Raw genomic sequence first — 15451 nt, 5'->3', positions numbered from 1 at the left:
TTTTACAGTATAGTTCGCTCTACAATTAGACTTCCCAAAATGCATCATCTCACATTTGCCTGGATTGAACTCCACCTGCCACTTCTCCGTCCAACTCTCCAGTCTATCTAAATGCTCCTGTATTCTTTGACAGTCCCCTATCCTTTTTGCTAAGGCCCCAGTTATTTCCTCCATCGCTTCCCTCAGTAACCCGGGATAGATCCCATTCGGACTTTTCCACCTTAATGCCTTTTAGAACACCCAACACTTCCTCCCTTCTTATGCTGACTTGAGCTAGAGTAATCAAACATCTATCCTGAACCTCAACATTCGTCATGTCCCTCTCTCTCTGACTCCACGCATAACCTTCCTTCTTTCTCCTTGAGTGGCCCAACCCTTTCTCTAGTTACCCTCTTGTTCCTTATAAACAAATAAAAGGCTTTGGAATTTTCCTTAACCCTGTTTGCTAAAGATATCACAGACCCCTTTTAGCCCTTTTAATTCCTTGCTTCAGAATGGTCCTACATTCCCGATGTTCTTCCAAAGCTTTGTCTGTCTTCAGTCACCTAAACCTTCCTTTTCCCTCTTCGCTCTTCTCACAATTTCACATGGTTCCATAATCTTGCCATTTCTATCCGTCATTTTCACAGGAACATATATCTCCTGAACTCTAATAAACTTCTCTTTAAAAGCCTTCCACATATCGAATGTGGATTTACTTTCAAACAGCTGCTCCCAATTCACATTCTCCAGCTCCTGCTGAATTTTGGTATAGTTGGCCTTCCCCCAGTTTATCCCTCTTCCTTTAGGACCACTCTCATCTTTGTCCATGAGTATTCTGAAACTTACGGAATTGTGATCACTATTCCCAAAGTAATCCCCTACTGAAACTTCAACCACCTGGCCGGGCTCATTCCCCAATACTAGGTCTAGTATGGCTCCTTCCCGAGTCGGACTATTTACATACTGCTCTAGAAATCCCTCCTGAATGCTCCTTATAAATTCTGCTATATCTAGACCTTTAACACTAAGTGAATTCCAGTCAACATTGGGAAAATTAAAATCTCCTATTAGCACCACGCTGTTGCTCCTAAATCTTTCCATAATCTGTTTACATATTTGAATCTTTATTTCATTCTTGCTGTTGGGAGACCTTTAGCACAGCCTCAACATTGTTACCGCACCCTTTCTATTTCTAAGCTCTGCCCATATTGTCTCACTGCTCAAGTCCTCCATAGTTCCCTCCTTCAGCACAGCTGTGATATCCTCTCTGATCAGTAATGCAACTCCTCCATCCCATCTACCTCCCCCTCTATCCCACCTGAAGCATCGATATTCTTGAATATTTAGTTGCCAATCAAGCTGTTCCCTCAACCAAGTCTCAGTAATAGCAATAACATCGTACTCCCAGGTACTAATCCAAGCCGTAAGTACATCTGCCTTTCCTACTACATTCCAACAAATTGTATTCAAACAAATGCACCTCAGACCACCAGTTCCTTTGCGTTCATCATCTGCTCCCTGCCTACTTTCCCCCTTAGTCACACTAATTTAATTATCCAGATCTTTACAGGCTTTAGTTACTGCCTTCTTCCTGTCCACGAACCATTTGGTTCCCATACCCCTGCCACATTAGTTTAAACCCTTAGCGAGTTTTGAGATTTGTAGCTCAGGTTGAGGCTCTGGATGTAGGTTTGTTCACTGAGCTGAAAGGTTCACTTCCAGATGTTTCGTCACCCTACTAGATAACATCTTCAGTAGGCCTTCGGCGAAGCACTGCTGATAATTTCTGCTTTCTATTTATATGTTTGGGTTTCTTTGGGTTGGTGATGTCATTTCCCATGGTGAAGTCACTTCCTGTTCTTTTTCTATGGGGATGATAGGAATGCCATGCTTTTAGGAATTCTCGTGTGTGTATCTTTGTTTGACTTGTCCTAGGATGGATGTGTTGTCCGAGTCGAAGCGGTGTCCTTTCTTATCTGTATGTAAGGATACTAGTGAGAGAGGATCATGTTGTTTTGTGGCTAGTTGGTGTTCATGTATCCTGGTGGCTAATTTTCTGCCTGTTTGTCCAATGTAGTGTTTATTACAGACCTTGCATTGTATTTTGCAAATGACATTAGTTTCGCTTGTCGTCTGTATAGGGTCTTTCAAAACAACAACAAACTGCCATTCCTAGATGTCACAGTTGAGCCAACAGCCAATGGGAAACTTCAAACCAGCGTCTACAGGAAAACAACACATACGGACCAAATATTGAACTACAGAAACAATCATCCCAACATTCACATATGAAGCTGCCTCAGAATATTACTTCAACAAGCTAACACACACTGCAGCACAGAGGAACTACACAGAGCAGAGGAAAATCACCTGTACTTTGTATTCAAAAAGATCCCAATGCACACAGTCCACCAATTTCTCAGCAACAAACTCAAATAAGCAGACAAAACACGTCCAGAAACCCTAGCCACTCTCCCCACATCAAAGACATCCACATTTGAGATGTGGGAGATTTCAAAGATAGGTTAACGGCAGTGCAGGATAGGCATGTCCCATTGAAGGCAAAGGATAGGAAGGGCAAGATTCGTGAACCAGGGATGACAGGAGAAATTGTACAACTAGCCAAGAGGAAAAGGGAAGCGTACATAAGGTCTAGGTAGCTGAGAACAGAACGGGCCCTGGAGGAATATTGGAAAAGTAGGAAAATCTTAAACAAGGAATCAAGCAGGCTAAAAGGAGTCATGAAATAGCTTTAGCTAGCAGAATTAAGGACAATTCCAAAGCATTTTATTCTTATATAAGAAGCAAGCAGGTAACTAGAGAAAGGATTGGTCCACTAAAAGATAATGAAGGAAGGCTGTGTGCCGAACCTGAGAGAATGGGTGAGATTCTGAATGAGTACTTTGCATCAGTGTTCACTGAGGAGAGGAACATGATGAATCTTGAGATTAGAGATTGAAGTTTGATTAGTTTGGATCACGTTGGCATAAGTAGGGAAGATGTGTTGGGTATGCTAGAGGTTATTAAGGTGGACAAATCCTCAGCACCGGATGGGATCATCCCAGGTTGCTGAGGGAGGTGAGAGAGGAAATAGCTGGGGCCCTGACAGATATCTTTGTAGCATCCTTAAATACAGGTGAGATGCCAGAGGACTGGAAGGTAGCTCATGTTGTCCCCCCGTACAAGAAGGATAGTAGGGATATTCCGGGTAACTACAGACCAGTGAGTCTGACATCGGTAGTAGGGAAGTTGCTGGAGAGGATACTGAGAGATAGGATCTCTTTATATTTGGAAAGGAAGGAGCTTATCGGTGATGGACAACATGGTTTTGTGCGGGAGAGATCGTGCCTTACCAACTTTAAATAGAGTTCTTTGAGGAAGTGACCAAGTTGATAGATGAAGGAAGGGCTGTTGATGTCATATACATGGACTTTAGTAAGGCTTTTGATAAGGTTCCCCATTGTAGACTAATGGAGAAAGTGAAGTCTCATGGTGTGCAGGATGTTCTAGCAGGTGGATAAAGAACTGGTTGAGCAACAGGAGACAGAGAGTAGTAGTTGAAGGGAGTTTCTCAAAATGGAGAAAGGTGACCCAGTGGTGTTCCACAGGGGTCAGTATTGGGGTCACTGTTGTTTGTAATTTACATAAATCATCTACAGGAGGGCACTGTTGGTATGATCAGCAAGTTTGCAGATGACACAAAGGTTGGTGGAGTGGCAGAAAGCAAAGGGAATACAGGAGATATATATAGACTGGAGAGTTGGGCGGAAAAGTGGGAGATGGCTTTCAATCCAGACAAATGTAAGTTGATGCATTTAGGCAAGACCAATTCTAGAGTGAATTATACAATGAATGGAAGAGCCTTGGGAAAAGTTGAGGGGCAGAGAGATCTGGGAGTGCAGGTCCTTTGTACCCTGAAGGTTGCTGCACAAGTGGGTAGAGTGGTCAAGAAGGCATACGGTATGCTTGCCTTCATCGGACGGGGTATTGAGTATAAGAGCTGGCAAGTCATGCTAAAATTGTACAAGACATTGGTTCGGCAGCATTTAGAATACTGTGTACAGTTCTGGGTGCCACATTACCAAAAGGATGTGGACGCTTTGGAGAGGGTGCAGAGAAGCTTTACGAGGATGTTGCCTGGTATGGAAGGTGCTAGCTATGAAGAGAGGTTGAGTAGGTTAGGTTTATTTTCATTAATCTGGATTCTAGGTTGAGTAAAATAACTAAGTCACACAGTTATAATGTCCCTGCCTTTTGAAAAGGTGCCCTCCAAGGTTCCACCAAAGGTGTGTCATAACATACCTGAACAGGTTGATTAAGAAAAGAGAGTTCTGAAGAGTTTGGTTGTGCAGTGGTAGTATTTTTCCTTCTGAACCAGAAGGTTTGGGCTATAGTCCCACCTGTCCAGATGTGTGTCATTGTGTGTCCAAATCAGTTGATTAAAATAATTATTAACATTTACGTAAGAGGGGATTTTCTGGAGTGGTGGTAGTGTCAGAAGATCCAGGTTCAAGTCCTACTTGCCAGGGCACTGTATCATAACACATCCAAACAGCTGATTTAAACAAATACTAAGGGGTAAGGGGTAATAACTCCCATCTCCAGGCCAGGATATCTGGAGTCAACTCCGAACTGCTTCACAAAGTAACTTTTAAAGAAGGGCTAACCTGGAGGAGAGTCGGAGTGTTATTGAATGGAGCAATAAATTCTGTGTGCAGCAATAAAGAAATGCCTCCAAAGTATTTGGGTTTCAGAGTAAGCATCACAAATAGCTTTAGAGTCTCTAAAAACCACTTTCAGGCAATAAGTTATGAATTACATCTTTCAATGAGATTCTGATTTAGTCGGGTATTTCCTGGCAAAGAACTATATCTACATAATTCAAAGTCCCGTTTCTAGTTCACGATTGAGAGGATTGTCTAAGAAATCCTATCTCAAAAAATATTCTCTCGACGATAAGACTCAGAATGCTTCAATTATTCATAATCGGAAACAGCCTACTAATTTAAAAAAATATCAAAATATACTTCTACTCATCAGACAGCTAAAGAGAATTAAATTAATTCATGAAATTACCTAAATTTACTTTTGTTCAAAGCTGCAGTTCCACAACATGTAATAATTAATCAGATGGCTGAACATTTCTTTTCTCCAAATGATTGAGAATATGTAGGTTGAATTTTCCTACCTTTGCACCTGGGGCAGGAACAAGATTCGCTGATTTGCAAGCCCAGTCTTGGATCTTTTACAGGGCAAATTAAATACCATCTGCTTCTGAGCTCCCAGGCCAATTGAGGAGGCTGGGGGCGGTGTTATACATCCAACACAGCAATGAAAGATTTCTTAAAGGGGCCATGGTGGTAATTCAAATAGCAACACCAGTCAGAAAACAACAGTGGGAAGGAGGGGATGGGGGGTAAGCATGAATGCAAGATAGGGAATAGGAGACCTTAGACCAGTTCTCAGACTCTTCACCATAGCTGTTGGTTCAAGCAGTGAGGATGCAAGAGGAGGTCTGTCAGTTTCACAAAGCTGCCTCGCTTCAATTTGCTGAGCCTGTCAGTAGCCAGATTGCAATGTCCAGGAACCAGATTCATTGCCAGAAAAGATCAATGATCTCAAGGAGATCTGACAAAATAAATATTCTTCAATTCTCAGCTGGCTGCCATCGTTCTCTCACCTCCCTAGTATTCTCCTGCACAGCACCCTCTGACTGCCTGTCACAATTGTGCAGTTATGATCTGACAGTTTTTAGGAAATGCACTGTTTTAATGGCTACTGTTTTTTTAAATAATGTTACTTTAATTGGAATTGGACACAAGAAGCTAAAATAATGGCAGTGACATATCACTTGATGGCTTGATGGTAGGAAGCAGAGGGTAATAGTGGAAGAATGCTTGTCAGACTGGAGGTCCTGTGACTAGTGGAGTACGTTAGGGGTCATTGCTGAGGTCATCACACTGTAAACTTTTGCTATAAATTCTGTGTCTTACGACCTTATACTCCACAAACATCTGATGAAGGAGCAGTGCTCTGAAAGCTAGTGCTTTCAAATAAACCTGTCGGACTATAACCTGGTGTTGTGTGATTTTTAACTTTGGACAAACTAGGAACTCTTTCTTTACAGCATAGGACACTGAGGGGGGATCTTACAGAAGTGTATAAGATCATGGGAAGCATCGATAGGGTAAATGCACTCTGTTTCTCCCAAAGTTGGTGATTCGAGGATTAGAGGGCAACAGTTTAAGGTTAGAAGAGAAAGAATAAAAGGGAACCTGAGAGACAATGTTTTTACACAGGGGGTGGTACACATATGGAATGAGCTGCCAGCAGAAGTGGTTGAGGCAGGTACATCAACAACATTTAAAAGACATTTGGACAAATACATGGATAGGAAAGGATTAGAAGGATATGGGCCAAGTATAGGGAAATGGGGACAGACATTTTGGTCGGCATGGACCAGTTTGTGCCAAAGTGCCTGTCTTTGTGCTGTAGGACTCTATGACCTGACTATACAACTGCAAGCTTAAAGTAGATAACAAAGAGAAAGACATGTAAAGACTCTCACTGGGAGATAACAATGATCGCCTGATAATGGCTTGCGAGTACATAAATTAGGCAAGGCACTGACCAGAGCAAAAATCGAGAGTCACAGATGGACAAGGAGTACTTACTAGATCATCAATACCTGACATGGAAAAAGACTTGGCTTTTTGCAAGGTCACCTGGTAATAGTGGCCATCTGAGCTTGTCATCTAAGTAAAAAGGGAAGTTGCCTACAAAATGAGAAATTCTACCTTGAAATAAATTTCTCTCCAGTGACGGTAAGAGGGATGGACACTCGTCCTAACAGTTAATAATCTGTAGAAAGTCACTTGGCAGGTAAAGGTGTTGCTAGCTGCAGGAACAGAAGCCAGGGGCTGCAGCATCGAGTGCCTTGTCAGAATGGTGCAGGAGATTCTATGCTCTGTTCAGCTAGGCAAAGATATTGAGCCTTACAAATCATGCATCAACATGTGAAGCAGCAACACTGAATGTGTGGTCATCTGTCAACATTTCCAAAGACAGTACACATCTCTAGAAAAAGTGCAATGCCATAATTCCTAGCCTATTGGGTTGCTGGCCATCTGCTTTGAGAAAATGGCCAGCCTCACAGATGGTCAGGCATGGCATGCTGAGTGCATACTGGTCCTGATTAATGGCCTGGCTGCCCTGGCTACACATCATTGATTGAAGTCTTGGGTCTGAAGGCCACACTTACATGCAATTAATCAATTGTCTCTCGTTCTCAGTTACCTGGTAAATGCAGATGGATCCCAAGGGGAAAGATAGAGGGAGGGATGATGGCATTAGGAGAATCTCCTCATCTTGCCTATACTTCATGACCTTAGGCCTTACACTGACAGAGTTATGAATACTGTGTTCTGCCATTTATCAGAGATTCTTGCACCCCGCAAGTCTAGCCCATATCAATGGCTTGCTTGGTTGACGTTCTGATATTAAGATATTTCTGATTTTACCTCCCTGGTGCCTCTGTAGTCAGGTGCTTCATTATAGTCACCAGCCAGGTCTAGATTGGGAATTCCTTATCCTCCAGGAATGAAAATTGAAGCTATATGGCTAAGAGAAGACCTCAGGAACGTGAAGCAGCCAAAAGACGAGCAAGTGATGGCAGCTCCCTGGATGTTTGATGCATGTGGTCAAATACCAGCTGCACATTAACAGAGTGGAATTTCTCCCATTGACAAAACAGAAACCTGGCTACTTTGATGGCAACTTCCTTGCTACATGAGTGTGCCTGTAACTTTCTGGACCTGAGGAAACACAGCAGAACACTGTCCTCTGGGGTTGCTTAGCATCATCCACCTCAAAGTGAACATAGTTGGAAGCCATTATAAAAAGGCATTGGTAACCTAGCTGATGAAGTATCTGTTGTAGATTACAATACCCTACCTGACAGTAACTGAGCCCAGGAAAGACAAACACAACAAAATTGAGAGCTGTGGTTACCTTGAAAGCAGCGGTCATTGTTGCTTACATATTGCTCTGGATGGTGGTTTTCTTTAAAGAGACTGCAGAGGTCTGCAAACACCTCAGTGTCAGCCTCTTGATGAAATTACAGTTACTTGATGAAATTGACCCTTTTCCCACACAGCCCTGTGCAGAGGGTTTTTATTTCCTTGAAGTGTAACCTTGTGCCACCTCCTCTGTTCTCTGCAGCAGCAGGTGGCTGTGTAGAAGACGGTTAGTGTTGGTGTTCTGCTGCTGTTGCTGTAGTTGTTTATCTGAAAGATGCTGCAATGTATCCTCAGAGTTCCTGTCGACTTCAAAATATATCGACCTCATATTAAAGGGAAGTCTCACAGTTGCTAAATCAGAATAAGGGATTGCCGATTTGAGTTGAAGAGAATTCTTTCTTTCAGAGGGTAGTGAATCTGTGGATTTCCTTACCACAGAAGGCTGTTGAGACTGGGACATCAAGCATATTCAAGGCTGAGGCAGACAGATTCATTTTAAATCCTCAAGGAAATGAAAGGTCATGTGAAAAAGGCAGAAAAGTGAAGTCGGAATTAGCAAAAATAAGAAACGTACTGTGGATGCTGGAAATCAGAAACGAAAACAAATATTGTTGGAAAAACTCAGCAGGTCCGGCAGCATCGGTGGACAGAAAGTAGAATAACATTTTGGGTCCAGTGACCCTTCTTCAGAACTGACTGTAGCTGAAAAAAGACAGGGATATATGCTAAAGGGTTGGGTTGGGGGAATAGGGCAAGAATAAACAATAGGTGGAGATGGAGCCCACAGAGAGAGAAAACCAATTGGGCAAAGGTATGGTAAAAGTCATCCTGTGAGAATGAATAGCTGCTAATGGGGACCATAACTGCTATTGGTGGCTGGCGACAGGTTGTGGCAGCAGCCCATGTGATAACAAGTCCTTGTGTGGGGTTTGGGGTAAGGATATGGGCGAAGGTATTCAGGCCCTAAAATTATCAAATTTGATATTGAGTACTGAAGACTGAGGAGCCCCCAAGCGGAAGACGAGATGCTATCATTCCAGCTTGCACCGAGCTTCGCTGGAGCACTGCAGTAACTCCGAAACAGCGAGTTTGGCCCGGGGACATGGTGGTGTGTTGAAATAGCAGGCAATCAGAAACTCAAGGTTATTTTTTCAGACAGAGCAGAATTAGCAGATCCACCATGATCCCAATGAATGGCAGAGGGTATGCAATGGGCAGAATGGCTAACTTCTATTCCTACTCCTTGTGGTCTTCTATTTCCAACTTCCATTTCTCTTGCAAATTTTGAAATTATCTTCTGTATTAAGTTGTTAATATACATCAAGGCAGTAGCAAATCCCAATACTGAACCTTACGAAAACACTACTTTGTTCATGAAAACAGCTACTTGCCCCAACTCTGTTTTCTAATCCTTTGCAATGTAAAGTTTTGAAACCACCATACTGACCGAATCTGATATGAATAGTAGCTGTACATCAGTGATACAGAATTAGTGTACCTTCCTAAGCACAGGAAATCTTACAGCACAATAGGCTGTACTTCAGCAGAATGCTCATGTTGATTGATGAAGAATTATCCACCCCAAACCTACCATCTAGATCTTGGTCTGGTCCCTGAAGGTTATATCACTTCTAGTGAATATGCAAATACCTTTTAAATGAAAATTTCTGCTGCCACCACCCTATCCAGGCAGTCACTTCTAGACCCAGCATCCTTTGGGAGAAAGCATTTGTAATCTCCTCTCTAATTCTTCTAGCAACACTTTAAATCTATGTCACCTGACTACTGACCTCTCTGCTAACAGAAATAGGTCCATAATTTTATATACGTTAGCTAACTTGCCTGTCAATCTTGTCCCTTGAAAGAAAACACCCCAACTTGTCATTCCACAAAGATTCATGGCAAAATATCTCTGCACCTTCTCTAGTGCAATCACATCAGTGGGCGGCACTGCCTCACAGTGCCAGAGACCCAGGTTCAATTCCCGCCTCAGGCAACTGTCTGTGTGGAGTTTGCATATTCTCCATGTGTCTGCGTGGGTTTCCACTGGGTGCTCCGGTTTCCTCCCACAGTCCAAAGATGTGCAGGCTAGGTGAATCGGTCATGCTAAATTGCCTGTAGTGTTAGGTGAAGGGGTAAATGTAGGGGAATGCGTCTGGACGGGTTACTCTTCGGAGGGTCGGTGTGAACTTGTTGGGCAGAAGGGCCTGTTTCCCCACTGTAAGTAATCTAATCTAATCTAATCTAATCTAATCATTCTTGTAATGCGGTGTCCAGAACTGGGTTAAATTGGGTTTTATATAATGAGCATAGAGTCACACAGCCAAGAGTGCAGTGCTGAAAAAGCACAGCAGGTCAGGCAGCATCAGAGAAGCTTTAATCCAACCCAGTCTATGTCAAACATAATCCCAAATAAACTAGTCCCACCTGCCTGCTCCTGGCTCATATCCCTCCAAATCTTTCCTATTCATGTACTTGTGTCACTGTACCTGTATCGGCCATTTCCTTTGGCACTGCATTCCACACATGAATCACTCTGCATTAAAAAAAATTCCCTTTTTTAAACATCTTTCTGCTCTCACCCTAAAAAGCTCCCCCTCAGTATTGAAATCCCCCATCTTAGGGAAAAGATACCTGCCATTCACCTTATCTGTACACTTAGGTTATTTTATAAACCTCTATAAGGTCATCTCTAAACCTCCAACACTCCAGTGAAAAAAGTCCCAGCCTATCTAGCCTTTCCTGATAACCCAATTCTTCCATTCCTGGCAAAATCCTGGTACAACTCTTTGAACTCTTCCCCCCAGCTCTTGACTTCAATACCTTCTGTAATGAGGGAAATATCTGATGTCTTAGTGGGCACTTTGTCAACCTGGCCGGTTGCCTTCAGGGATCTGTAAACATGTAAACTTTGTTGTCCTTCTCTGATTTGAATTCTATTTGAGATTTTACTACATGCCTTACCACTCTACTGACAATCTGAGGTGTGGAGCATTCCAGTGTGGGCAGGATGAATTAAAAAATCCGGGTATTGAGATGCCGGCAAAATGTTTTAAGATGTACAGGTGCTCACGAATGTTTATCGTAGTGAGTAAGGATTGCTGTGCATCCACGAAATCAAATTTCTCAGTACAGTAAACAATTGCGTTAAACAATGCATTCCAGCATTATTAACACAGGTCCTAACTTATTACTGACATAAGTGCCTTTAGGTTAACTTTTCTTTTCATGTTTTTATTGAATTCAAATTTCACAATCTGTCACGGTGGGCTTTAAACCCATGATTTCAGAACATTAGCTCAGGGTTCTGGCTTACGACATTTCCATTATACCACTGCTTCCCAGTGTGATTTCACATTAATAAATGATACATTTCAATGGGTAAAACTTGAAGCTTGCTCACCTCAGTAGTCACCGTTTTTCTTGCTTTCATGGTGCTGCTATTTGATCTATCATTAGAAGGCACTTCAATTTTCTCCAACAGCTTTAGAAGTTTCTTTTGTTGACTGTAAAACAGAAGGTGGTAAGTAAAGTAAACTAAAAAACAAAAATGCCAAGTAGAACACAATCTGCAATCACTGTATCCCAAAATGTCATTTTACACTTAATCTCCATCCAAAACCTTCTGAAAAATGCAGATGTACTGCACAACTTGCTTCAAAAGTTTGCCTATGGGACCAGATGAAGTTTTTAAAAAAACTCAAACATTTCGGGATTGAGTTTAAGCGTCGTGAGATCTTGTTGCAGCTCTATAAAACTTTGGTTAGACTGCACTTGGACCAGTTCTGGTCGCCCTATTGTAGGGAAGATATGGATGCTTTGGAGAGGGTTCAGAGGAGGTTTACCAGGATGCTGCCTGGACTGGAGGGCTTATCTTATGAAGAGAGGTTGACTGAGCTCGGACTTTTTTCATTGGAGAAAAGGAGGAGGAGAGGGGACCTAATTGAGGTATATAAGATAATGAGAGGCATGGATAGAGTCAATAGCCAGAGACTATTTCCCAGGGCAGAAATGACTAACATGAGGGGTCATAGCTTTAAGCTGGTTGGAGGAAGGTATAGAGGGGATGTCAGAGGTGGGTTCTTTACAGAGTTGAGAGAGCATGGAATGTGTTGCCAGCAACAGTTATGGAGGCAGGGTCACTGTGGACATTTAAGAGACTCCTGGACGTGCATATGGTCACAGAAATTTGAGGGTGCATACATGAGGATCAGTGGTCGGCACAACATCGTGGGCTGAAGGGCCTGTTCTGTGCTGTACTGTTCTATGTTCTATATATGTCACCCATAGTGGCAACAAGTGTTTAATAGGTAACTTTCCCATCCACATCCTATTGTCCCAAACTATTCAAGTCAATGTTGGTTCTGTATCAGCAGAAACATGACAAATCATCAGGGCAAGACAAAGTTGGGTGTTGAGCCAGCACCCTCACCTTGTAAAAATTAATCATTAGCAAATGCAGGCAAAGGAATACTAGACATCCTACATATGTATGATGCGATTGGAATGATAACACAATACTAAAATCATCAACAAAACTGGTATTGAAACACGTGAACACTCTTATTGAGAGATGATGTCCGAAATGTTGTGAGAGATGAGAACTTGTCAACTTGATTTTCACTGTACAAAGCTCAAATTACACACTTAGAACAGAAGATAATCAGAAGACTAATATGACTAAGGTATACAAGGCAATTAACACCATCATAAAATAGTATTGGAGAAACTCAAGGGACCAAGAACTAACCACAGGTCCTAATGGTTTTGTCCTTTTGTACAATACTTTAAAAATGTAGCTGCAAATATTCTGGATGTTATGATTTGGATTTTCCAAAACTCCTTCTGTTCATGAATGGTTCCAGTGGATTGGAAGTTAACAAATATAAAAGCGCTATTCAAGGAGGGAGGGAAAAGACAGGCAACTAACTACAGGTTACATGGCCTGATGTGTGTTGTTTCGAATGTGCTGTAATCTATTACAAAAAAGTTTTAAAGAGATACTTGCATATAAATTACCATACACAAAGATTTATGGAGTTAGTGATAATGTTTAAGCATCAGCGGATGACTGGGTAATGGGCAGGAAGCAGAGATGTTAGGCTGCGATTAGTGAAGGATCGATCTAGCTATTTAAAATCTATGTTACTGTCTTAGGCAAAGAGACTGAGAATATTGTGTATAAATTTGCTGATGTTACAAGTTTGACAGGGATATAAAATTAAAAATCACATAACACCAGTTTATAGTCCGACAGGTTTAGTTGGAAGCACTAGCTTTCGGAGCGCTGCACCTTCATCAGGTGGTTGTGGAGGACACAATTGTAAGACACAGAATTTACAGCAAAAGTTTACAGTGTCATGCAACTGACATTAATCATTGAAAAATAACCTGATTGTTTGTTAAGTCTCTCATCTGTTAGAATTACCACATTAGTTTCACATCACACTGTAAACTTTTGCTATAAATTCTGTGACTTATAACTGTGTACTTCACAACCACCTGATGAAGGAGCAACCCTCTGAAAGCTAGTGCTTCCAATTAAATCCATTGGACTATAACCTGGTGTTGTGTGATTTTTAACTTTGTACAACCCAGTCCAACACCGGCATCTCCAAATCATGATGGAAATATAAGCTGTGAGGAGGCTGCAAAGAGACATCAGCAGGTTAAGTGAATGAGTAATAAGGTGGCAGATGAAGTGGATTATGGGGAAATATGATTAACAAGAATAGAAAGGCCATTTTTTAAAATAGGAAGCGAAAGGTGTAGATGTTGATGTTCTTGGATATAATCATACAAAGATCTTAAAATTAGCATGCGGACTCTGTGGAGGTTGTCAGTGCAGATGCTACACGTTTGCTTTTTCTGGGAGTAACTTGAATGGGGAAGCACAGTTTCCCACTTAAGACAGGGAGGAGAATGAGTGTTTTCTCTCAGAGGGTTGTCAGTCTTTGGTATTCTCCTTCACAGAAAGCAGTGCAATCTGAATCACTGAATAGCTTCAAGGCTGACTCCAACAGAATTTTGATTTAAAAGGGAGTCAATGGTTAAAGAAAGCAGTCCCAAGAGGGGAGTTAATGGAACAATCGGATTAGCCATGATTTACTGAATGCTGAAGCAGTCTCAATGAGCCATGGAAGTGATCCCTTCCTTCCTCCATTTCCTCGGTGAATGGTATGACAGTTGGTGAATAAGGAAATGATGTACATAAATAACAAATAACTGAGATAAAGAAACATGCTCCTGAAGAAGAGTGGAGGGGGCAGAGGATGATGAGTACTGTGCGACATGCTGAATCTGTAATGTGATGTTCAACTGATCCGATTGATGTTTAAGAATTGGTATGAAGTTTATTTGCACTAACTAAAGTTAGTTAGTTAGGTAGGTAGACATTTTTAACTACTAATGTTGGGCCTCTGGATTCCAAGCCTGTAAGATGATTAACGTGTTGTCACTCTGCTCTGGTTAAACAAACCTAATGGACAAAAACCTGCAAGCTGCTGCTCTACGTAAGATTAAGTATTAAACTGAAAAGGTTAAAGTTATTATTAAATCTGTAAAACAAGTGTGCCATATGGGCTGATTGCTGGAAATCTAGAATTTGGTGAAAAGATTACCATGTTTTGAGAGAAAAAAATTGTCATAAACCATCAAAACATTTGATACCAGTGATAGCCTTGCAACTGGAACACTACTCCAGCCATTCATCTCTAGATAGCATCTCTCTTCATAGCAAGAAGGACCCATGAGATTATCTATCCTCTGTTGAAAGCGAATTTTATGTTTTCTCACCTCTTCTCTAATTACACGATGAAAAAGTCAGGTGCAGTCCTAAAAGTGTCGCTGTCTCAGCTGTGGGCATTTCCCTTGAGTTTAAAGACTGTACCTTATAGACTATAGACTTCTCTAACAAACTTGAGGCCCCATAATTTATCAGGCTGGGTCACACACAATCAAAATTAAAGTCCATTAGTACACAAAATCCATTTACTCTATAGCCAGACTTCAAAAATGTTTTCAAGAAATCTTTATGAGGGAGCTACAGAAATACTTGCAAGTTAATTATTAACTTCAGATACAGAAAAAATGGTTGCTAACTCAAACCAGAAATCCAAGTGGCTCAGTGGTTAGCACTGCTGTCTCACAGCGCCAGGAACCCAGGTTCAATTCCAGCTTCAAGCAACTGTGTGGAGTTTGCATATTCTGTGTCTGTGTGGGTTTCCTCTGAGTGCTCCAGTTTCCTCCCACAGCCCAAAAACGTGCAGCTTGGGTGACTCGGCCATGTTAAATTGCCCATAGTGTTAGGTGCATTAGTCAGAATGAAGTGGGTCTGGGTGGGTTACTCTTTGGAGGGACTTGTTGGGCCAAAGTTATTTTATATACACATACATCCACCACAGTTTACATCACACTCATGGAATTAAGAAAAAGTTCTCAATGCAGCTTAT

General features: G+C 41.7%; 1 protein-coding gene across 4 annotated transcripts in view; it reads right to left on the bottom strand.

Annotated features, from left to right (window-relative positions):
• Nucleotides 1–15451, bottom strand: part of LOC132825525 (katanin-interacting protein) — a 132900-nt gene that overhangs the window by 65258 nt on the left and 52191 nt on the right. For all 4 annotated transcript variants that reach the window (XM_060840881.1, XM_060840879.1, XM_060840880.1 and 1 more), the window contains one exon: nucleotides 11404–11506. In XM_060840881.1, the coding sequence (XP_060696864.1) occupies nucleotides 11404–11506 (103 nt within the window). The remainder of the gene's footprint in view (nucleotides 1–11403; nucleotides 11507–15451) is intronic.

The sequence above is a fragment of the Hemiscyllium ocellatum genome, chromosome 20 (assembly GCF_020745735.1).
Source record: "Hemiscyllium ocellatum isolate sHemOce1 chromosome 20, sHemOce1.pat.X.cur, whole genome shotgun sequence".
NCBI classification, from domain to species: Eukaryota; Metazoa; Chordata; class Chondrichthyes; order Orectolobiformes; family Hemiscylliidae; genus Hemiscyllium; species Hemiscyllium ocellatum.
Note: the sequence above shows the minus strand (reverse complement) of the source record. Positions and strands in the feature narration are given on the sequence as shown.